The following is a 24524-nucleotide window of genomic DNA, read 5'->3' on the forward strand; positions in this document are numbered from 1 at the left end:
ACAGATGTTTGCCACCATGACAGGCTTTTCATTTTGTTTTGTTTTGTTTTTGTAGAGACGGAGTCTCACTGTGTTGCTCAGGCTGATCTCAAACTCCTGATCCCAAGGGATCCTCCCACCTTAGTCTCCCAAAGTGCTGGGATCACGGGCCTGAGTCACCATGCCCTGCCCCACCAGTCTTCATAAAACAGCACAACACACCAGGAAAGGAAAAACCAAAGGCAACGATGGAACCAGGTATAGCACCTGGGACAAGGCCTGGCACAGTGCAGTTGCTTAATGAGTATTTACTGAATAAATGAACTTGAAAGTCCATTGCTAGCCCTAAAATGCTACATTCTTAAGATGAAGGGGCTGACACATGCTACACCATGGATGAATCTTGAAAACATTATGCTAAATAAAAAAAAAAAAATGCCAGCCACAAAAGGACAAATACTGTTTAATTCCACGTATATGAAGTACCTAGAATAGGCAAATTCATAGAGACAGAAAGCAGCCAGTAGTTGCCAGGGGCTAAAGGGCAACAGGAATGGGGAGTTATGGTTTGATGGGGAAGAGTTTCCATTTGGGATGATAGGAAGTTCTGGAGATGGATGATGGTGATGGTGGCATAATGTTGTAAATGTACTTAATGCCACTGAATTGTACACTTAAAAATGGTCAAAATGGTAAGTTTTATATATAATTTAACACAATAAAAAACTGTCAAATGGGGCCTGGCACGGTAGCTCATGCCTGTAATCCCAGCACTTTGGGAGGCCGAGACGGGCGGATCACTTCAGGTCAGGAGTTCAAGACCAACCTGGCCAATGTGGTGAAACCCTGTCTCTACTAAAAATACAAAAATTAGCTGGGTGTGGTGGCAGGTACCTGTAATCCCAACTACTCAGGAGGCTGAGGCAGGAGAATTGCCTGAACCTGAGAGGCAGAGGTTGCAGTGAGCCGAGATCGTACCATTGTACTCCAGCCTGGGTGACAGAGTGAGACTCCGTCTCAAAAGAAAAAAAAAAAAAAAACTGTCAAATGATGTTGGGAGCACTCTGCTCAGAATGGATTCTTTTTAATATTATTATTATTATTTTTTTTTTTTTTTTGAGACGGAGTCTCGCTCTGTCGCCCAAGCTGGAGTGCAGTGGCACGATCCTGGCTCACTGCAAGCTCCGCCTCCTGGGTTCACGCCATTCTCCTGCCTCAGCCTCCCGAGTAGCTGGGACTACAGGCGCCCGCCACCTTGCCCGGCTCATTTTTTGTATTTTTAGTAGAGACGGGGTTTCACCGTGGTCTTGATCTCCTGACCTTGTGATCCACCCACCTCGGCCTCCCAAAGTGCTGGAATTACAGGCGTGAGCCACCGCGCCCGGCCTAAATATTATTATTTTTAGAGATGAAGTCTCCCCATGTTGCCCAGGCTGGTCTCAAACTCCTGGGCTGAAGCAGTCCTCCCACCTCAGCCTCCCAAAGTGCTGGGATATCAGGTGTAAACCACCACACCTGGCCTCAGGATGGATTTTTAAAAAGATGAAGGGGTACAATGCCATGACTTGCTGTGTTTAAGGGCAGCAGAAAATGGAGAAACAGTGCTCCCAGATCAGGCTTAGAAAAATAAACAATACAACCCAACGTTGCTTCAAACCAAAGAGATTTTAATGGCTCTTGTTTCTTCCTCAGCGCCCTAATAGGGGTGGTCTCGCACATGCTCCATAATTGCCTTCAAGCCAAGCCAGGTCTCCTCAGCTGTGGGAAGGATCTGATGGGCTGGCAAGAGGAAGCCATAGCGCCCTGTGTCTCTCAGTTCAAAGGCAAATGAGTACTTGATGCCGCAATCATAGGACCAGTCAATGCTTCCTCCACTGGCTTGGTCTGAAGGGCAAATGAGAATGAAGTTTAGTTACACGACTCCCACCAGCCTTCACAGCAATGGAACCTCTATATTAAATTCTACCTTCATAGGTAAGCCAGGCCCCTAGGTGTGAACTGTAAGAGGGGGAAGAGTTTAGTAGAGGATCACATTTATGAAAAAATACAATAATTTGAAAAGCAAAAGGTGTTATTCAATGGACACTGAACTGAGCCTTCCTTTGGTGTTCTTAGGAGCCTCTGGTTTTACCCATGCCATCCTAAGTGGCCTCTTCTCCACCTTAAGTAGGCCACACCACTTCCTTCTTTAGAAGGTACAGACATGGTTTTCTCTCGTGGGAGTGGAGGGATTATAAATGCAGTAAGAGGTTCGGTCCCTATCCTCAGGGGACTTTCAGCATTAAGGGTGGGGCAGGCTCTGCTCTGCTACCAAGTCGCATGTCCGGCACCTCTGTGTGGTGGGTTCAGCCAACACAGTAATGTGCACCTGAGATCTGTGTGCCTGCTGATGTGACAGATGATGAAGGAAGATGGCATTAACCTATGAGTCAGTCATGACTCAGAAAAGCCTAGCAATGGACCAGCCCTGTGGCCCCTCTCAGGAAGGGCAGCTAGAGGTCACAGGAGGACTTGGCGAGGGCACAGATGGTGGAAGAATTGAGCTGGAAAGACCAGGGAGGTTGTACCAGAAAAGAATAGGGCTAGAGGTTAATCTTGTAAATTAATATTGTCAACTCCCATGAGTTTTGTCTTTGCCTTCACCCAGCAGAGCAGCTTGGAAATTAATGCCTGGTAAATAATAAATACTAAATGGTTGCTGATTTGAACTGAATCTTCCCTGGACCAAAATTACCCACTCACACCTTTTGGTGTGGCTATGTGACACGGCCAACCACACTAAGAGGTCCACTGTAGACAGAATACTGGCCTCAGATAAAATCCCAACCCTATAAATCATTATCTGGGTGACCTAAACTAAGTCATTTATTTCCAGATGCTTCACCTGTTACATAGGGATGATATTACTACTTGTTTCACAGGGCAGTGAGAATTAAATAGCATAATGGTTGTGATGACATTAGTTGGCTGTGTCCTCAATGTGCTAGGCTCTATGTTAAACTGGTCCATGAATCTCTAGGTAGGTACTAACATTATTCCCATTTTACAGATGAGGAAACTGAGATTAAGAGATTAAGTGGCAAGGTGTCGTGGCTCTCTGCCAACACTTAGGGGACCAAGGCAGGAGGATCACTTGAGCCTAGGAGTTTGAGACCAGCCTGGGCAACATAGTGAGACCCTGTCTCTACAAAAAAAAATTTTTTTTTAATGAGCTGGGTGTGGTATCGCATGCCTGTGGTCCCAGCTACTCAGGAGGCTGAGGTGGGAGGGCTGCTGGAGCCCAGGAGGTCCAGGCTACAGTGAGCCATGATCCTGCCACTGTACTCCAGCCTGGGCAGCAGAGTGAGACCCTGTCTCTAAAAAAATAAATAAAACAATAAAATAAAAACAGAGCTATTAAGTGAAGGAGCTAGGATAACGTATGTAGAATAAGCATTCAATAAATGTCAGTTATGTTCATAACTATCATTGTCAATAAATGACCAGGATGCAATCAAAAAAGTTAGGCCACATTAAGGATTGGAGTTACCCGTGGGAGAGCATTCACCAGGAAACGAACAATCGACGTTTATATAGTACTTTAGAATTAGGGAACACTTGCATTCCACATATCTTTTGAACCTCTCAACAACCTATTTCACAGATGAAGAAACCAAGGGAGAATAAGTGACTGGACCATAGCTACTTCGTTCCAAAGCGGCAGTGCTATAACTCAAACCCGGGGCTCTGTACCCAAGCCCTGTGTTCTCTCCCCCCTATGCCTGTCTGAGAAAGAATTCAAAGAACAACTTCTGGGCCAGGTATAGTGGCTCATGCCTGTAATCCCAGCACTTAGGGAGGCCAAGGTGGGCGAATCACCTGAGGTTAGGAGTTCAAGACCAGCCTGGCCAACATGGTGAAACCCCACCTCTACTAAAAAATACAAATTAGCCAGGCATGGTGGTGCGTGCCTGTAATCCCAGCTACTCAGGGGAGTTAAGGCAGGAGAATTGCTTGAACCTGGGAGGTGGAGGCTGCAGTGAGCCAAGATCGCCCCATTGCACTCCAGCCTGGTGACAGAGCAAGACTCTGTTTCAAAAAAAAAAAAAAATTAAAAAAAAAAAAAAAAGAACAACTTCTGAACCAAACACCTACCATAGCACAGCTCCTCAAAGCCCCTTCCAGATGGGAAGCTGCCCAGGAAATACCTCACCCACTACAACCATATGGACACCTTTTGCGTGGAGTGAGGCAGGTGTTCTGCCCCGAGCTGCATACTGACCCGGGGCAGGAAGCAAAAAGTGCTGAATTCAAACTAGTGCTTAGAGGCAGAACTTGTCCCAGCTGGAATGAGGCCAGGATAAGAGTCAGCTGTGGACAATGATGCAGCTAGAACTTGCCGGGCCATTCACAGTCGGGCTCCAGAAGATCATACAGCAAATCCTACACCTGTCCAATATCTGCTTATTGGAAATAGCTTCCATTTCTGTGACCTCACCAAAGAAAACATAGTAAACGTCAGCTTCCAAGGTCTATCTTACTAGTAAATACCTCCAGATAAGATGGATGAAAAGCTAGATTCCTTGTAATAAAATAGCTGAGACCTATGTAGGGGTCTCGGGGATACACGATGCTATTCGGCTGAGACTCTGAACTCCAGCCTCCACTCAAAAGCTGCCAAGCAAAGGCACTCATTCCTCAGTCTTAAGCTGCCATCATGTCTCAAGCTGGGTCCATCCTCTGTCCCCACTGCCACCACTCAGAAGGCCCTTCTCCCTGGGGGTATCGCTGATCAAAGTGAGGACAATCCCATGTAGAACATGGTTAAAAAGGTCTCAGCAACTGTAAGCAAACCAGTCTTCCCAGAGAACTGCCTTAAAAATATGTAACAAGCCGGGCGCGGTGGCTCACGCCTGTAATCCCAGCACTTTGGGAGGCCGAGGTGGGCGGATCACAAGGTCAGGAGATCGAGACCACGGTGAAACCCCGTCTCTACTAAAAATACAAAAAATTAGCCGGGCGCGGTGGCGGGCGCCTGTAGTCCCAGCTACTCAGGAGGCTGAGGCAGGAGAATGGCGTAAACCCAGGAGGCGGAGCTTGCAGTGAGCCGAGATCGCGCCACTGCACTCCAGCCTGGGCGACAGAGCGAGACTCCGTCTCAAAAAACAAAAAAAAAAAAAAAAAAAAAAAAATATGTAACAAGAGGCCGGGCGTGGTGCCTCATCCCTGTAATCCCAGCATTTTGGAAGGCTGAGGAGGGCAGATCACGAGGTCAGGAGTTTGAGACCAGCCTGACCAATATGGTGAAACTCTATCTCTACTAAAAATACAAAAATTAGCAGGCATGGTGGCGCACGCCTGTAATCCCAGCTACTCGGGAGGCTGAGGCAGGAGAATTGCTTGAACCCAGGAGGAGGAGGGTGCAGTGAGCCAAGATCACGCCATTGCACTCCAGCCTGGGTGACAGAGCAAGATTCCATCTCAAAAAAAAAACAAAAAGTAACATGAGCGCCAAAGCTGTTCATTCCAATTAACTTGACAATCTTGCCTCAGGAATATACTCCAAAAAGATCATCTAAGAGAAAAAGGAGTTTATACAAACATGTTTATAGTAGCACTATTTAGCAAAAAGATGAAACAATCCAAAGACTCAGTAATTGGGATATAGCAACATCATGGAATAACAAAAAACTAGAATGTAAATTCATAAAACTATACAGGAAATGATGTTAATTTTAAAAAGCTGAACATATCGGTAATCCCAGCACTTTGGGAGGCCAAGGTGGGTAGATCGCTTGAGGCCAGGAGTTCAACACCAGCCCGGCCAACATGTCAAAACCCCATCTATACTAAAAATACAAAAATTAGCCTGGCATGGTGGCACACACCTGTAATCTCAGCTACTTGGGAATCTGAGGCAGGAGAATCTCTTGAAGCCAGGAGGCAGAGGTGGGAGTGAGCCAAGATTGCACCACTGCACTCCAGCCTGGGTGACAGAGCGAGACTCTGTTTCAAAAAAAGAAAACCATGACTAGCAAGGGTGCATTCCCATGATTCCCGCCATCACCCCTCCTATGGCTGTGGCTGCATCCAAGCCCACAACACATCCAAAGACATGCTTCTCTCATTCCATCCTGAGCCATAACTTCTGCCCACCTCTGCCTGTCCTCCTTTCCCCAGCTCTGGAACCTCACTGCACTGGTCATTTCTTCTCTCTCCTGTATCTTCCACTTCTCCCTCTTTATTTGTTCTTTCCCACAGTCAATAAATACATCTCTTATCTCAAAAAGAAAAAAGGCTTCCATTCTGCTCTCCTTCCCTTATCCACTCTTCTGAAACTGCTCTGGGTAAAGGTCACCAGTAAACTAGTGATGAAAATTCAGCGGAAAATGTCCTGTCCTTATCTTAGTTGACTTTTCATGGCCTTCACCATTGTTGACCACCGCCTCCTTTTCAATAATTACTTTTCCCCTGCTTTCTGACATCCAGGGTTCTCTGCCTTTCTGCCTAGACTTGCTGCTAACCCCTTCTGCGGCTTAACACCTTGCTCCCTGCTTTGCCCAGGGTTCCTCTCACTCCAAATGTTCTCCCTGCTCTACTGGTCCAACCACCCACTCTATACCAACTCTTCCCAAATCTCTCTCTCCACAGAATCCCAGGGCATATAGTCCAAAACCTACAGACCATCTCCATTTGAATACCCTACAAGGAGCTCAGCCTCAATATGTCCACAGTTGAACTCATTATCTTTGCGATCTCACCCCTCTTTCACCTTCCTGGACTTCTCCCTCAGTGACTGGCACCACTCAATGACTTTCAGTGAGGATCTCTCCCCATCCAATAAATGACAAAACTTCTTGGCTTTACCTCCTAAATCCCTTCCATCGTCACTGGCCCTGCTGTAGTTTGGGCCATCGTCTCTCACCTGAACTCCTCCTCCTCTTCCTATGGGATGTCTCTACTGCAGTCCCCATCACTCCATCCACACTGCTGCTATGTTTTAGCTAAACACAATGCCTCAATTCCCTCACCGTCCTGCTGAAAACCCCCCAATGGCTTTTAGAATCCTCTGGGTTAAACCTAAACTCCTTACCATGGCACACAAAACCCTGAACTTCCCCAGCTCCCTTTCTCCCTCTTTCATTTCAGCAATCTCAACCTCCTTGTAGCTCCCAGAACTCATCGTGCAGTTTTATACCTTCTATGCCTTTGCATATGCTGTTGACTGTGAGAATGCCCCATCCTTTTTCTCCTTCTCTATCTTCCTGGTGATCAGTCTTTACAACCCTACCCTCTTCCTACATGAAGTTTTTCTGCTTCCATCAAATCCCCCGACTTTCTCATACTTCTGTACCATGTATACCCTACTATTGCACACATAATACAAAAGCTCACTTGCCTTCCTGTTCATCTCTTCTATTAAAGAGTTCTTTGAGGGCACATTATGTCTCCAGTGCTTGGCATAATGCTTAACATATAATAGATGCTTAATTTAAAAGTCTGTTAAGCAGAATGGGTGGTCAGGCGTGGTGGCTCACGTCTGTAATCCTGGCACTTTGGGAGGCAGAGGCGGACAGATCACCTGAGGTCAGGAGTTTGAGACCAGCCTGGCCAACATGGTGAAACCCTCTCTCTACTAAAAATACAAATAAATAAATAATAAATAAATTAGCTGGGTGTGGTGGCGGGTGCCTGTAATCCCAGCTACTCCAGAGGCTGAGGCACAAGAATCCCTTGAACCTGGGAGGTAGAGATTGCAGTGAGCCAAGATGGTGCTACTGCACTCCAAACTGGGTGACAGAGCAAAACTCCATCTCCAAAAAACAACAACAACAACAACAACAACAGAATGGGTGCCTATTAAAGGCATTGGTTTCCAAAGGATCCTTGGGCATGGAAGCACTAGGGAACTCCTGGGCATGGAACTGTGTGGTCCTGAGTTTCCAGCTTTGTCCATAAGGAAGGGACCGTGCCTTTGAAGGACTCAGAACCTGCACAAGCATGCTCTGGGATTTCCCAAAGCACTGTAGTCGCTTCTTGTTTTATCTCAATCCATTGGGGAAGAGGAGGGCCTAGAAAGTCTGATGGCAGGCTCCCTAGACTTATTCTTCACACTGCCGCTATTCCTGACTTCTCCTCCATCTTCACATACTCTGCATCAACACATGCCTGCCAACAGAGTCTATCCACAGAACCACCTGGGTCCTCTTCAAGAGTCACACCCATTCTGTCCCCACAGTCCATGGAATTCTAAGAGCATGACCCCTCTTAGCCAGGAAAGGGAAGATAATAAAACAGCCAGGTCTTAGGCCAGGCACAGTGGCTCATGCCTGTAATCCCAGCACTCTGGGAGGCCGAGGTGGGCAGATCACCTGAGGTCAGGAGTTCGAGATCAGCCTGACCAATATAGTGAAACTCCGTCTCTATTAAAAATACAAAAATTAGCTGGGCATGGTGGCACACACCTGTAGTCCCAGCTACTTGGGAGGCTAAGACAGCAGAAGCGCTTGAACCCAGGAGGTGGAGGTTGCAGTGAGCCGAGATCATCCCACTGCATTCCAGCCTGGGCAACCAAGTGAGACTCCATCTCAAAAAAAACAAAAAAAAACAAAACAAAACAAAAAAACCAGAGCCAGGCCTTGATAAAGGCTCATTTTTAGATAAAGAAATTCTACAGAATGAGAGTGAGCTGTAAGGATCTGAACAAGCACAGGAGAGGGCACAAAACATATACTTAGGGAGTCCTTTGTTCCGGCCATCACACAGTAAGTATCTCATGGAAGAGACTAGATTCACTGAGGGAAATTGGGGAAGTTTGGGTTCCATGCATGAAGACCTATCCCTTTCAAATAAAGGCATGTAAAAGTTTTGGCCCAAACTCACACAGTGCCTGCCATCTTAATGGGTCATTCGTAAAAACTTCCAGCACACTGGATACTTACAGATGACAGAGCAGATTGGTCCCACTTTGTACTTGGTGCCATGCAGGCTTGTCAGAGATTGGGCAGCCTTTTGGGCCACTTCACTCTAGAGTAAGAGAACCAAAGAAAGGTAGACAGATAACACTTGTCTCTTGGGAGATCAGCTGCCCAACAGCAGAACATAGAATGCTCTAACTTAATGCTCCAGTTAATTGAGGTGAAGGCACAATACCCTTTTTATTTCAACCATTTTCACTGAGAAGTAAGCACAAGTTCACTTCTATTGGCTTTGAAAACACAACATGAAGGTCCTCATTGTCTATTTGATCATCCTGGTGTTTGCAACACTCACGGATTCATTATTTTGCCACCAGTTCTCCCTGGTGAGAGGTGTGGCTAGAAATAGGGTAGATTTAAGGGGTCTAAAGAGAATGTGGACTGACCCCAGGACATATGTGGGAAGCTGACTTTTCTTTTACTAGATCCCTACATTGGCTTATTTCCCTGTGGCTGTCTCTTTTTCCAAGAAGTAGAGCTCAGAAAAATATTTTCCATTATTTGAGGCTTCCAATTTTGACTGATTGAGGCTTTACTGTCCTTGTCAGGGATAAATGTAAGGTCTTGAACTTGGGTCCAGGAAAACAACTGTACGATTACCAGATGGGGGAAAGCTGGCGTGGTCGAATCCTTGGAGAGCCTGGGGGTTACTCTTGTCAATGAGCCCGACATGAGTCAACATTACAGGGCTACGGCCAAAAAACTAATGTGATCCTCAACTGAATTTGCAGAAGTGCACGGTCTGGCTGAGGGTAGTTATGGTCACACTCTGCTCTGTGCTGGGTAACCCACAACATACATTTCACATTCACTTCTGGGAGCTACCTGCTATAGTTTGGATGTTTATTTCCCTCAAGCCCCATATTTAAATCTCATCCCCAATACTGGCGGCAAGGCCTAATGGGAGGTGTTTGGATCATGAGGATAGATCTCTCATGAATGGCTTGGTGCAGTCCTCACAGTTAGGAGTGAGTACTTGCTCTATTAGTTCCCTCGAAAGCTGGTTGTTAAAAAGAGTCCGGCACCTCTCCACTCTCTCTTGCTTCCTCTCTCACCGTGTGATCTCTGCACCATACCAGCTCCCATTTGCCTTCCATGAGTGGGAAGCAGCCTGAAGCTCTCACCAGATGCCCAATCTTCCAGCCAGCAGAATCATAATCCAAATAAAACTTTTTCCTTAATAAATTACCCAGTCTTATATATTTCTTTACAGCAATGCAAACAGATTAAGACACCACCCTTGAAGAAGCATATTCAGAAAACAACAACCAGAATAGTAAGGGAACTTGAGCCCATAATACGAATGCTTGAAGGAATTGAGGTTATTTAGAAGAAATAAGAGCTAGAAGAAGCAGGCTGGTGGTCTTCAAGTAATAGTGGATTCACCTCTTAAAGGGAAATAAGCTTGCTCAGTAGAACCAGATGATAAACCAGGGCTGATGGGTGAAAAACACAGAGATTTCGCTCTCCATAAAGAAGAACACTAACAACCTAACAACCTTCCCCGACAGAATAGGCTCCCTTGAAGGCAGGAAGCCATCTAATCATAGCCTAGATTAACTATCTGCGAGAGGTTTGAGCACCAGGTTTAGATAATTTAAGGTCATCTAGGTCTTAAAAAAGAACATTTTAGAACATTCTTTTTCCCTGATATGACCTTGAATGGTAATACTCACCATCAAAACCTCACAGAGCTCAAATCTAACTGATGAGATGAAAGGCACACTTGAATGGGAATAATATAGCCTACTTCTGTGTGGGGCTGCCGACAATAATCTACTCAAAGGTAAATTGACAAAAAGGTTCCAATTCTGGGCTTATTTCTAACATATGGGTTTCACAAATCCAGCCTAAAAGCCAAATTGGAAATATTTGCACATTCTTTTTAGCTGGGGATAGCTCTTGCTCAATTGTGAACAGCCTCCTGAGATGTCACCATCTGATCTAAGGCTGGGGCCAGTTGGCTTATTCCTGAAACAGGAAGGGTGACAGAAGGTATCAAGTTAGGGAAGTGAGTGTTTTACCCCCAACATCATACACCAGTGCATCATCATGGTAGATCATAGAGCCAAAGTCCCCAGAAAAGTATAAGACAAGTTGCTGAGAAGCAGAATTGCTCAGCTTAGAGCATTTGACTACCAATCCAAGAGTCTCATATCCAAATCCGAGGGCTTTTTCCCCCATATGCAACGGAATAGCATGTTCTGGGAATCTATGCTCAAACCAGGCTGCTGCTCATCTAGATTAAGGTAACAATAACTTCATGAATTCTATTTCCCAAAGAAACTTAGTTTAGTAAAGTTCAAAACCAGTCTTTCAAACCTTTGGCTGCATATCATAATTTTCTCTGTGTCTGACTTTATGTCTCATTCATCGTTGTAATGGTACACCTCCACCTCAGGGCATGACTTTATGCCTGAGACTTACTTGACCACACAACACACGTTTGTTGCTGGGCTGAAATTAAGTTTCAGAAACTCACCAGCTCATCAGAGTTATCTGGCTTGGTACATTTGTACCCGTAGGGGAACATCAGCAGCTGGGAATAGCTGTGGAGGGTAACGAAGGCCTTGACTTTTCCATGACTCTTGATGAAGTCCACTATGGATTTCACTTCAACTTCAGAGTTGGCACTGGGTCCATGGTATGAATCAGAGCAAGGGTTGCTGCTGGCTCCAGGTCCTGGGGAGATGCAGAAGTAGCCCAGTGAGGACAGCGAGCTCTAAGAAGACACTGTAGGGAGGAGGTCACCATGCATCACTAATTTTCTCCTCTGGAAGTCAGGGCAAGATTGTCATTGTGTTAGATCAAGTGTCTTCCAAAGGTTATAGTCAGAAAGCCTAACTGAAGTGATTCTGGACACATCTCTTCTTCAAAAAATATGGTTTCTCTATACAGTAGAAAGAGCCATCTAATTAGATCATCTCCTCTCTGTAGGAGTTGTTGGAAGAAAAGCTAGATTTAATATTATAGATGGAATTCCTGCATTGGGTGGGAGTTTAGCAAGTTCATTTTCTGGGATCTCATCCAATTCTTAGAGTCCAAGAGTAGAAGATTCTATGCTCTGTAATTCCAAGGCACAAAGCCACAAATGCAAGGAACCTCTGACACCCTTTCTGCAGTGAGGAAATCATGACTACATTTCACAAGGCCACCTTTGGCCTTGATTGTCTCAGCAACTAGAGTGGTTCAAGACCCCTGAAATGGGTCCACTGTAGGCCTGGCCATTGTAGAGAAACTTCCAGGGGATGAGTAGGGGTTAGGATTCCCTAGGCTCCCCATGTGATACAGACAAAATGTCACCTTATTTTAAAATGATTTAATGAAAATAATATTGGGGAGGATTGACATTGAACTGTGGGCCATGGCTCAGTATTGTGCTTTATTTTTCCCCCTACACTAAAAAAAAAAAAAAAAAAAAAAAAAGAACTGTAAAAGCAATGAATGAAGTTGCCACTCATCCGTATCCTGTAGCAGTTCTCTAATATGTCCTATCTTAGTTCCATAACTCTATTTAATTAATTTGTCTTACAAATACGTAGTGATTGCCTTCTGCGTTGCAGACACTGTGCTAGCTGTTAGGAATACGTCAGTGAAAAAGACACAGCTCCTGACTTCAATCTTATCATAGCCTAGTGAGGGGGAAAAATTTTTAATTCTATGGTTAGTGAGACATAAGGGGTTTTCTCCAGTGGCTGAGGGCATAAAGGAGCCCCTAACTAGCCTGCCACGGAACTCCAAAATGTAAGAGCTGTCACAAAGCCAGGGCAGCAAGCTCACATTTTATATTTGAATCTGTTTTGAAAGTCAGTTTCTTCATCCTGTGTGTACGTACTTCTTTTTAGTTTTCTTTCTCGAAGCATCCATAGATGATGTAATGCTTCTCCTTGGAATAGATCCTAACCCCCTCTAGTGGCGGGCTCAGGGCTTCCCGAGTCCTCCTGCCATTGCGCAAAGTCTTGCTCCGGCTGCACAGAAGGCTAACCGGGCAACAGCTTGTGGGAAAACCAAGATGTGAGACAAAATATATTAAATGCTGCTCAGTGCTCTGTGACAGCACTGTGCTCCTGTGAAGGGAATTTAGTTAAGTGTTTTTCAAAGAGGTTTTTAAATGGCTTAAATCCTGGATGGGCTTAGCCAGCTGATGCACTGCAGGGCCATCTGAACCAGTTTGTGGGCCAGACCACGGGTTGACCATCCCTGGGGGCAAGTCCCAGGGCTCACCTCCAAAACCTGCATCCCAGTTCCGGTTAGGATCCACACCAACACAGAGGCTTCCAGATACCTTGGACCGGGTCTTCCGCCACATACGATTCTTTCAGATCCCACCCAAAAAGCACATGGAAAAAAAGAAAGAGGGTCATTCAGCCTGATCAGAAGGTTCCTTGAGAATTCTGTCAGTTTCCCTAGTTCTCTGGGATACTTCTTTCCCTTGGTTGGGGCGGTGGTGGACAGTCCTCATACAGGTTCTGCTAGGAGTTTCTCTGCCATTTCACCAAAGTGAGACATGAATACACCCCCATCTCCTCAAATGAACCTGCCAAACACGTGTCATGGAACCCTAGTTCTGTCCAAGGCCAACAGCAACAACCAAAAGCAGAAGAGAGGGTCCTGTGATGAGACTATTTGGGGGAAAATATAGGGCTAACTTGGTAAACTTTCTTCAGAACTTCTAAGGATTGTTAATGCCTTGTTTTTTATGAACTTCTAAGAAACGGATATGGTGGGTGGTGTTTCCTAGACTTGACAATGGAACCCTTGATTCATATGGTATCTCATGGGATGAGTACTAGTATTAGTATGAGTTTCTTTGAAAATGTCTTTGAAAATGCTACTGTAGTTAGCTCTCTCTAAAAATAAACTTGAAGCTGTCATTCATTTTGAATATATGTGGGGTCACAGTTGCTACAATAGTGTATTGTAATGAGATTTTAAGGGGGAAAAACTACGTAACTCCTTTTAGTGATATTACGGAGGATTTCTCCCACAGATTTTAAGTAAAATGCTAGATGCACTGTACTGCCCACCTAAATCCTACTGCAATCTAATTGTCAGCAGGTAACATCCGCCTCCTCTTTTCTATCAATCCTAACACAAAAAACGCAGAGATAATTGGAACAAATCTCCTAGATGACTCACGGTGAACACTGAGCTCTAATAGCCCAGCCTAACAGCTGAAATGGGCTCTGGCTGAGGCAACATGTAAAGACATCATGCGTTGGAATAAGAAGTGATTATAACCACTTCTCTATCCCTCATTTCTGGGCGACTACTGAGAAATTAGGCGTTCCATTTAGAGTAAATCAAGAAAAGAATGATTACTTTTATTTTACTTTTGAAGTTCCTACATATCTCCTTAGGTCTTTGTTGAAGAAGGAAAAAAAATCCAGGCTTACTTTGGTTTGAGAGAACACGTATCCATCAGGGTTTGTGACTGGCAGGAGGAAGATATCCAGGGTGTCCAGAATGGAAGTGATGGATGGGTTCTTTCCATAATCAGAGGCAATCTGAGCAAAGACAAGATAGATGTCAACCTCACACACCCCTTTTGTCAGGAACACAGGACAGAATAGTAAGGGAGTGGTTTTTTCCCAGATGTGAACCGGGGATCACTATTGGTCAAGGAAAGTCTTCCAGGTACCCAGCAGTACGGTCTCCTGCAATGTTAATGTGTTGAATATGCTAGCGCCTATACTTTTACTTCTAGTCAGAATAATTTACTTCTATTGAGTAAAAAATCAGATCTCATGTATCTACTCTCTTTCAAAAGCAGTAACATTCTTCCTGTTCATTCCAGTGAGACATTTTGCAATAGTGAGCAGTGATATATGTGACTTATGTGGACCTATGCACCAAAGAAATTTTGTCTGGTATTCCTTAATCCCCTACATGGGCTAACTTTCCAAAAGAACTCACAACAAACATTGGATTACTTAAATATGCAGAGACATTGCTAAAGACACAGAGAACCAGTTAAATTCCATTTGGGGAATTACATTTTTACTTGCCATCAACTGCAGTTGAGTTGAAGTTTCTGCCGGATTAAAATTTATTCATTTCCTGTGCTCAGCCATCCTAAGGCATTATTATTCAACTGTTAAATATCCATTTCATAATACCCTAAAGGTAACCGCATTTTAATTGAAGGGAAAAATGTATCAGTCGGTATGCACGTGGTTGCACATGCTTGAATGATCTGATGTGGATTGATTTCCTCTGCTCATGAATTAACATTCTGATTTATAGCATGTCATTTTTGAATTACTTAAGAAATACCAGACTAGGTCACTCCCAGCCCCAGGTCCTGACTCTAATGCCAACAAACTTGTGGAAGACAGATCTTACTACACCTTACCTTCAAAATCAAATTTGGGAAATTTTCAGAACAACCCAAACACCCTTAGCCAACTCCACTTTGGATCTGTGGGTTAAACTCTTCTTGTACCTGTTTGTATTTTCCAGCTGACTCCCTTTCATGATTTTTTAAATTTCTAGTACATCACACCTCAGCCCTCAGGGTTCCAGGCAGCAAAGTGATTTTTCTCTAGTCGGTTCTTATGCTGAAATCTGGCTCCCAAGGGTCCTCCCTGGACACCCGTTCCATCTCTTTAGCTTACTGAGTCTTTTTTTTCCCCCTCTCTCTCACTCAACAGCAATCACCACATCGTGGTGTCTTTTAACAGAGCGCACAGTGGGCTGCCCAAGGGAAGGAGCCTGGGGTGCTGGATGGGGCAATATCAAAAAAGGCTGGATGGGTTCATTGCCAGCCCATGTGACAAGAGAGGGGTTTTGGCTGAGAGCGCCAGCCATCAGGACCACTGGGACTGTCATGGGTTTCAGTGGGCCTGACCCCAGAAAGGTAAAATAAGCGAGGAATGTTAGGCAAAATGACCTTATTTGCTGTCCAAAGTGCCGTAGCTTGTGTAACCCACTCTCGAGCATGGATCCCAGCATCCAGCCAGATAGCTGGCTTGTCTCCTCCGGTGCTGAACTGCAAAAGCAAGTGTGGCAACGTGAACGGCTCCACTGCCGTGGCACCTGGTTGCCTCCTCTCTACCCCAGATCATCCTTCTTTGTCCCTCTCTCTGTTCTTGATGTGATTAACAGAGAAGGAAATACAGACAGTGATGCTGTCGACTAACTCTCATTTAAGGAGAATTTTCTTTTGTCCCCTTCTTCGAATGCAAGTGTAAATGCAGACTGAGGGGCATAGACAATTCTCCTCCGATGTTTGTAAAAAATCATTGTAGATAATGACAGGAAAATATCTTCATATGCTGAAAATTGGAAAAAAAATGGATTACAGGATTTCATTTTTATTTTTAAAGAAACTAGTTCATTTATATACCCACATACATATGAGAAAAAAGGAAAAGGAGAAGGAGGAAGAGAGAAAAGGAAAAAGAAAAGAAAAAAGTAGAAAAATATACAACAGATTGTTTTTTGTTTGTCTGTTTGTTTTTTTTGTTGAGACGGAGAACAGATTGTTAATAGCTATTATCCCATAGTTGTGGGATTAGAATTATGAGGATTTTTTTTCTTTTTTGTTTCTTTTGTTGCTCTATTTTCCAAATGTATGCAATAATAGTGTTTTATTATAAAAATGCTTGTGATAACCTTCTGAGACCTTCATAAAAACATGATAGCAAACCTCTGGAGGTACTTTCCAGAGTTTAAATTTTATAATCTAAGTGACTTAGTTTTATTTGAAATAGTGGCTTTGCCAATTGGATCAGTAAATGGGGAGGAAAAGATTATTTTTGCACCATCAACTTCTATCTCTGTGCTGCATTCTAAACACAGCAGATAAGGTAAATGAGAAATGCAAATCCTTGCTAAAAATTACAGTTCATGGGTTCTAAGAGTTTTAGTTAAAAGTGTTTTGTGCCTTTTCCTCTAAAGAGCTCAAACGTAAAAAGCAGGGAACTTTCAAAAACACAATATCTTCCACCGCCGAACCACCCGGGAAAAGGGAAGGCCAGGGAAGACCACTGTGGAAGAGACTGGGGTTTTCTGACCAGTTGGTGGGCAGGGGGTGCGGGTAGAGGAAATAAAAAGAAAGAAGGGAGGTAAACATTAGCAAATGTATCCCTGTGGTATAAAGCAGGCAAATCACTCCTCTCAGGCCTGCTTTGGGAAAAACGCTCTGGAGAAATCCATCTGTCCCAGTTAGTCAGTTGGTTCCCAGCCATAACGTTTCCAAATTTAGCGAGGAGTTGTGACATTACCTCTTTTTGATTTTTTTTTTCTCTTAACAAACTCTTTCTAGGAAATCTGGGGAAACAATTTTCACTGTTTTTGAGGACAAAGTGCAAAGCTTGAAATTATGTGCACAAAGACGGTCAGAGGTTACGAGATGGCGTCAAACCCTAACCTCTTTCCGTCTATATCCTTTTTCAAAAGATCTTCGTTCAGGGCATTTGTCTTTGCGGTTTAGGGTTTAGTTGTTCTGCATACGACCAGAACTCTTCTTTAAAAACTAAAAACAAAAAAAAGAAAAAAGAAAAAGAAAAAGAAAAAATGCAGCTTAGGCAATTAGTGCTTTTTCTTTTTTAACTGGTGTGCTTGTGTGTGTGTGTGCGCGCGCGTATGTGTGTGTGTGTGTGTGTTTAAAGAGGAAAGAAAAAAAAAGAGAAGGGGAGGGGAGCCAGAGAACTCCCAGCTTGATGAATTACAGCCCCCAGCCCCCAACCTCCCCCGGCCCGCACCTCCCCCTTCCTCGGCTCCTATTGGCGCGTTTGCCCCGGTTCCCCGGGAGCTCATCTCTCAGGACGCGAGCATTAATTCACTCCTGCAGACCTGCGTCAGCTTGCGCAGGAACAGAGAGAAAAAAAAAGAAGGGGGCGGGGGTGGGGGAGTGGATACTCAAAACCAGCAAGGACCGGTTAGGAGGAAAAAATAAAAAAATAAAAAAAGGAGCCGCTCTGTAGCACAAGCCGGGACTGTTGGCTAGCCTGGGAGGAGGGGGATTCTAGAAGCATCGAGAGGAAGAACCGCCCCTGCACCGTGTACCTTAAGCACGTTCAAAGGCCGCTTCTCAAAAGAAGAGCCAATATTCACTTTGCTCACTAGACCAGGGTACTCAGCCACGAGGTTATCCATTTCTTGGGAAATCTGAAATGTTTCAAGTCAATAAATAGACATTTGCGAGTGAACCATCTGTTGCATGAGATCTGATCCCCTGGTGATTTTCCCCATTCCCTTGGGACACAGCGGAGGGGGCAGCGCGGCTCGAGCTATAGGGTCGGAGGGTTTGGATCCAGCTGAGTGCTGCTGAGTCCATCGGCGTCTGCGGGGGCTGCAGTCCAGCCGGCCCTTTGCAGTTTTGTGCAAAGCAAAATGACACACTTCCCTGGGGTACCTGTGGCTTTTGGCGACCCCAGCCCTTTGGTGGGGTTTCTCGCCCTTGCTAGCAGAGGAAAACAAAAGGTAGTGCCCCCTCAACCCCAAAATGGATGTAGAGGCGATCGCTACAAAATGTCTTCCGGCTAAATCAGGCCCGGGGACGATGGGGTTTCTGCTGCAGACGCACTAAGGCCACCGGCTACTACAGCTCCTATTTTCAAGGCGACTGAAATTTTGTGCATCTGGGGAGCCCTAACTATGTCCCTTGCTGGGATTGAGACGTGTCCGGGTGCATTTGGAGAGCTAGCGGGAGGAAGTCAGTCCCTCCAGCTGTTGCCAGTATTTGCACTCCGTAGGAGACAGACATCAGTTTGTCTGGGAGGGAGGGAGGGCGTCTTGTTTGCTCCACTTCCTTTTCTTCCTTATTCTCTGTGCTGGTCCACAGTTCCCTATCTGAAACCCTTGAGGCCATATATATTTCAAATAAGATATTTTTTTCAGGGGAGAATTTTAGAAAGGTAATAGGAAATATATATTATGTATTACACATGGGACGTTGCTCCGTATTCAAGCACATTAATATTTCTGGCAGTGAAACAAATGAGCAGTGAGGCAGTTCAGGTCAGATTTTGCTCCCAAATGAGTTTAGGTCAAATCAGCTTTTCCCATCAAATAAATTAGGAGAAAAAAAATGTTTAAAGCTTTTTGCATTTAAAAACTGCCAACTCGGAGACTTGGTGCCTACCAGATACCTCTTCTCTGGCTCTTTCCTACTCCCCATGCCACCCCTTAGCCCTACAACCACCATCCCCTCCGGCCCCTTTCCATCCCTCGACTCTTAAGTCATTGCAGATAGATTCCCGTGGGCCTGGAGAAGGGCTCTGTGTTACAGAGGTAAATGCAGCACTGCCCAGGATCCCCACAGCAGCATGGAGCAGCCGATGCAGGAAGGGGATAGTCTCCACAGAAACAACAAAGCCCAGGAAAGACAGCAGAGACTCCATGAGGGTTTGCTGCCATGAGGTCTTACAGAGCACATTCCTGGGAGGCAGAAGAATAGGATCTGGAGGCAGGGAACCTAAGGCCAATTCAGGCTGACTCCCTAGAACTACATCAAAAAGCAAACCCCAACTTTCTATGCCCAAGTAACAAAAGGACCAGGGGCTACTCCCTTTGCACCTACCCCCCCTCCTCTTTCTGGCGTGGCAGATGAAAAATTGAAACTACCTCTAATTGGTCCCCTCCCGCAACGAGTCAGGTTGGTTGCAAGCCAAGTCTTCATTTGCGTAGGAGTATAACTTTGTAACTTCACTTCAGCCTCTGACTGGCTGCTTTCTGCAACCAATCAGACTGATCGAAGGCTACTACTGTATTTACATAGGGCGTACACCAAGTAACCAATGGGAAACCTCTAAACGGTATTTAAATCCCAGAAAATTCCGTAATGGGTTTTTGGGCCCCTATGCTCGGGCTGCTCCCCACCTGTGGAGTATACTTTTGTTTTCAGTAAATATCTGCTTTTGTTGCTTCATTCCTTCCTTGTTTTGTTTGTGCGTTTTTTCCAATTCTTTGTTCAAGACGCCAAGAACCTGGACACCCTCCACCAGTAACACTTGGATGGAAGTCAGAGGCGTCAAAGGTGGTCCCTGATTCCATCATCGGTGGCAGCCCGGAAGCACAGCTTTCACTTGGCTTTGTGTCCCCATTGCATCGTCAGTGGCAGCCATGATGGCTTCCCTGGCTTTGTGGGCAGCACAGGTCAGAAGTCAGCAAGGGGGCTTAGAGCAAGATCACCAGCCTGAGGGGTCTGCTTGTGGGTACCCTTTAGACACTCCACAGTGGGTGGCCGTTGAGATGAGCAAGTGGACTTCAGCTCCTACAGTAAGCAAGAGTGGGTGCGAAGCCAGTGACACTGGTACTGGCTGTGAAATCCTAGGGAAACTTAGAGAAATTAGAAAATAATAGAAGAATAATTTCTAGGCCATTAAGTCACCACGTGGAAGTATGAGCTTTATCCCTAGAGGAGAGAATGGCCCCTCTGTAATGTTCATTTTGAAACACCTACCTCTTCCAGGGTATGGTAGGCACCAAAATTGAAGTTACCACTCCGTTCTCTTCTCCTGTTAAAAAGCATTTCTTCATTCTCTTTGTCCAACAGGACCTAAGATAAAACAATTCTATCTATGATTGGTTTACAGCAATGTATTTCAGTCTGTAGTTGTGAAGGAAAGGGTAACACTCGGGTCCCCAGTATCAAGCTTTCCTCTTCTTGTCCTGTAGGCTTTGAGGTCATGACTTTCCCTTATTCTGGCCCCACTGTGAAAGGGGATGGAGCATTAATGGGACTTCCTACCAGCCAGATGCTGCAGGTGTGCCAGGGTGGATTTGCAAGCATGGTCTTATGGCTCATCTTACCTTTCTGGGAGCTCAGGGCCTGAGTTAACCTCTAAACAAAAACTAAATCAGGCTAGACTTGGTGGCTCACTCCTGTAATCCCAGCACTTTGAGAGGCCGAGGCGGGCGGATCACTTGAGGTCAGGAGTTTGAGATCAGCCTGGGCAACATAGTGAAACCCCGCCTCTACTAAAAATACAAAAATTAGCTGGGTGTGGTGGTGCATGCCTGTAGTCCCAGCTACTCAAGAGGCTGAGGCTGGAGAATCACTTGAGCCTGGGTGGCAGAGGTTGCAGTGAGCTGAGATTGTGCCACTGCACTCCAACCTGGGTGACAGAGTGAGACTCCTTCTTTTCCTTCTTCTGCCTAACACCCTTTGGTTTGTACTTTATATTTCATGCTGTAGCCTCTCTTTTGCCGTTTCCCTTAAATTCTTTGTTACAATATTCTGCATGTATTCTGCATGTGCCAAATTCAAAAAAGAGAAAGACAGTGCCCTCCTACCCACCTTGCAAGGGGAGCCCAGACTGCTGGAAGGTCCTAGTGGTACCCACAGGTCCCTTCCCTGCAGAGAGTACTCAAGCATGAAAGAAGATGGAACTGAACTGACGTTCATGTGGCCCAGCAAGCTGCAGGAAGGTGAGTCCGTGGCATAATTACCTGCACATCTTCAATCATGATGGAATAGGCAATTCCCTGGGACTCCAAGAATGCTTTGACTGCCTGAACGCTGACAAAGGGAACTCGGATGTGGGCTGTCTCCCCTGGGGTGCTGGGTGATCTCCAAAAATCAAGCTGAAAGGGATAAAAGTCCAAGCCAAGGCAATGAATGGGCTATTCTGGGGAATGGACAGTTCAGCACTGATGGATTTCTGGAAATCAATTTGCATCAATTTTATCTTGAGCCCACAAGTTTTGGAATCATTGTGAAATCACTATGATATTGCAACAACGGCGTTTAAACATCCATGTGTCAGCAAATCCATTATATTGTTTCCTCTGCCCCTATGGCTAGATATTAAAACTGGCAGAAGGAAAAGATTATTAATACGATGGCAGTTTTTTTAAGCTGGGATTCTAGTGATCCAATTCATTTAATAATAGGATATAAATACTATAAATTATTTTACAAGGGAAATATGCACTAAGGGTGCTTAATTTTTGAAAGTAACTTTCACATTTGATATCTCCTTTCGTTCTTACAATAAACCTGAGAGATAGAAGAATGATATATTTATCGCCATTACTCTGAATGAGAAAATGAGACACAGGGAAGGTAGGTGACTTGCCCAGTATCCTGTAGTTGGGACCAGAGCCCGGGTTTTCAGAAACCCAGCTGCATGAGTTAGCATTTCACACTATGTCATGGGAGTCAGAATACAGTCCAAAATAGATCTCAATCATGTTTAACAGTATTCATTCTGGGAACAGAAACTCGCACTAGATCAAATACCTGGAGATGTTCTTGAGCCTCCAATTGTAGCAGATTTTTAATTTGTTCTTCATTGCTTGGTACAATCTCAAGAACTTGGTCTCTAAAGAAAATTAACCACAAATGTGACCTTAAAAGCAAAACCTGGACACTTTCCTGTTGCTTTCTGCACCTGTTAGTCTCTGTGTATAACAGGTTAATGCAACGGTCAATAATCTCTGTGACAATCCAGAAACTAATAAATAGTATACTAAACCCACATCGCCAGAATGAGAAGGTGATAGAATGGCATTATTTCTTCCCAGGAAATGTTATCTAAATAATAATGAAGAGGTGTACCTGCTCCTAGCAGGAAGCCTGCTGTTAAAGTTACCTTTCCCTTAGCTAATGAATCAAATAACACCTGCTGCTCGTGGAGTGTTAGCTTTTAATACTTGCCTGTTCCTGTTGTTCAGAAGTAAGTTTTTAAAAAGTGGAATAATTTGGTGCTTGTAAGAGGAAACAGTTCATATGTGGGTAGACCTAAGGGTTTGTTTTTAATGGTTTTGGGGGTTTTGTTTGTTCCTTGTTTTTGTCAACTGAAAATGTATCAAGGTTCTATCCCCAAACTCCATTTATGTGGCCCAAACATGGGACATGGCCAGAGATAGTTGGGACCTTGACAAATTATGTGCCGTGCCTCTCTTTATACACACACACACACACACACACACACCCTTCATAGGGAATGAAGGGTGAACAGGAAAGAGAAATCTCAAAACAATCAAGCACATATCTTTACGAAGAGTTCCCTTGGTGACAGAGCTTCGCCTTCTAGCCTTTCTCCAAGTAGGCAGACTTCCTAAGTCATTGTCCAACCATTTGTAAAGTGGGGAAGGAATCAATACAATGAACCATGTACAGGGACCAGAATATGGGTCTTCTGAAACCAAGCCCCATGCAATTTCCTACGAACTCCAGTGGAATACAGAAGTGATGGAACATGAGCTCTTTGAGGCTCATCTGCCACAAATGGTCTGAAAATTCTTCCATTTAAGTCTCATTATTTTTGGTTAATGCATGGACTCCCAGGAGTCCTCCTTTAAAATGGGAAGGCACTGAGAAAAGTAATACAATAGGCTCATATTTCCTGGTGTGTGTTCTGAAGAATAGTAGTTCTTTGAGTTACTCAGAGACAGAAAAGAAGGAAGGAAGGAAGGGAGGAAGGAAGGAAGGGAGGAAGGAAGGAAGGAAGGGAGGAAGGAAGGAAGGAAGGAAGGAAGGAAGGAAGGAAGGAAGGAAGGAAGGAAGGAAAGAGAGAAGGAAAGAAAGAGAAAGAAAGAAAGAAAGAAAGAAAGAAAGAAAGAAAGAAAGAAAGAAAGAAAGAGAGAGAGGGAGGGAGGGAGGGAGGGAGGGAGGGAGGGAGGGAAAGAAAGAAAGAAAGAAAGAAAGAAAGAAAGAAAGAAAGAAAGAAAGAAAGAAGGAAAAGAAAGAAAGAAAGAAAGAAAGAAAGAAAAAAAGAAAGAAAGAAAGAAAGAAAAAGAAAGAAAGAAAGAAAGAAAGAAAGCTGGAGGCAGTGGGTAGTTGATAATTTTAAAAAAGGGTACATGCTGCAACCTAGATCCCCTCTTATAGATTTATAATGCACACTGATTTAACCAAAGCTCCTAGAAATCCTATAGTTTGTTTAACCCTCTGATTCCCACATTTATTTGACCAGTGGCTTTTTGGAACCAAACTTATTTGACTGTTTTCTTAGTTCCCTGGACCACTCTTCAAAAAATGCTGCCTAAAGCCCTTCATAGAATCATGAAGCAAAGTACTTCGGAGCAAAGATGAGTCCTCCAAAGCCAGGAGAGGAGGAGTTGAGCTGAAATCTATAGCCCTGGCTTTTCTACTTCATGAGGTTCCACCGCCTAGATGCTGAATCTAAAGATCGGGGGGTAGGGGACAAGGGCTAGTGTGAATGGTAAAGCCCAGAAGAGCAGGAGGAGGTGGGAGAGTAGCCTTGACACCAGCTGAGTTACCTGAAACAAATGGCTACACAGCTGTATTTTCCTTGATGTCTATCAAGCCTACAGTCTGATCACTGGAGGGAAAAATGAGTAAGGACAGAGAGAAATAGGGTTATGTGTGTTCAGTTTTCCCTTTTGTCTTTCCCTTTAAGTGTCATTCATCTCTTTTTTGATCATCCACTCCTATTTTTCCCACTATCGACTTATCCCCAAATCTAAGAGAACTCTGAAAACACTGAACACTTATACCCATTTACTCTGTAACAATCAAAGCCTCCATCAATCAGGTAAGTAAAATTCAAAGAAGCACCAGAAAGCATAACTTACCCCACAAATGTTTCTAGACAGTAGATATGACCAAAAAGGGCACCAAAAAACAAAAACAGGATCGACCTCATGGCCATGGGTTTTCCTGGAATCCAG

At 44.5% G+C, this 24524-nt stretch overlaps 1 protein-coding gene across 1 annotated transcript; it reads right to left on the reverse strand.

Annotated features, from left to right (window-relative positions):
• Positions 1–1625: 1625 nt before the first annotated feature.
• Positions 1626–24524, reverse strand: LOC105471394 (carboxypeptidase A2). Its single transcript, XM_011723861.2, has 11 exons — positions 24429–24524; positions 22129–22210; positions 21336–21470; positions 20347–20442; positions 17949–18050; positions 15829–15927; positions 14333–14443; positions 13161–13251; positions 11419–11618; positions 8901–8985; positions 1626–1863 (listed from the first exon to the last, which is right to left on the reverse strand). The coding sequence occupies exons 1-11, from the start codon at positions 24503–24505 to the stop codon at positions 1676–1678; spliced, it is 1266 nt and encodes a 421-aa protein (XP_011722163.1). The 5' UTR covers positions 24506–24524; the 3' UTR covers positions 1626–1675.

This window comes from Macaca nemestrina, chromosome 4, assembly GCF_043159975.1.
Source record: "Macaca nemestrina isolate mMacNem1 chromosome 4, mMacNem.hap1, whole genome shotgun sequence".
Taxonomy (NCBI): Eukaryota; Metazoa; Chordata; class Mammalia; order Primates; family Cercopithecidae; genus Macaca; species Macaca nemestrina.

Excerpts from the sequence above, each read along its gene's own strand:
- LOC105471394 (XM_011723861.2), bottom strand. The coding sequence starts at position 24,505 with ATGGCCATGAGGTCGATCCTGTTTTTGTTTTTTGGTGCCCTTTTTGGT. Across the intron at positions 21,471-22,128 it reads AGGCTCAAGAACATCTCCAG|CTTGATTTTTGGAGATCACC; the intron begins GTATTTGATCTA and ends TATCCCTTTCAG. Across the intron at positions 1,864-8,900 it reads ACCAATCTGCTCTGTCATCT|ACCAAGCCAGTGGAGGAAGC; the intron begins GTAAGTATCCAG and ends TTTGCCCTTCAG.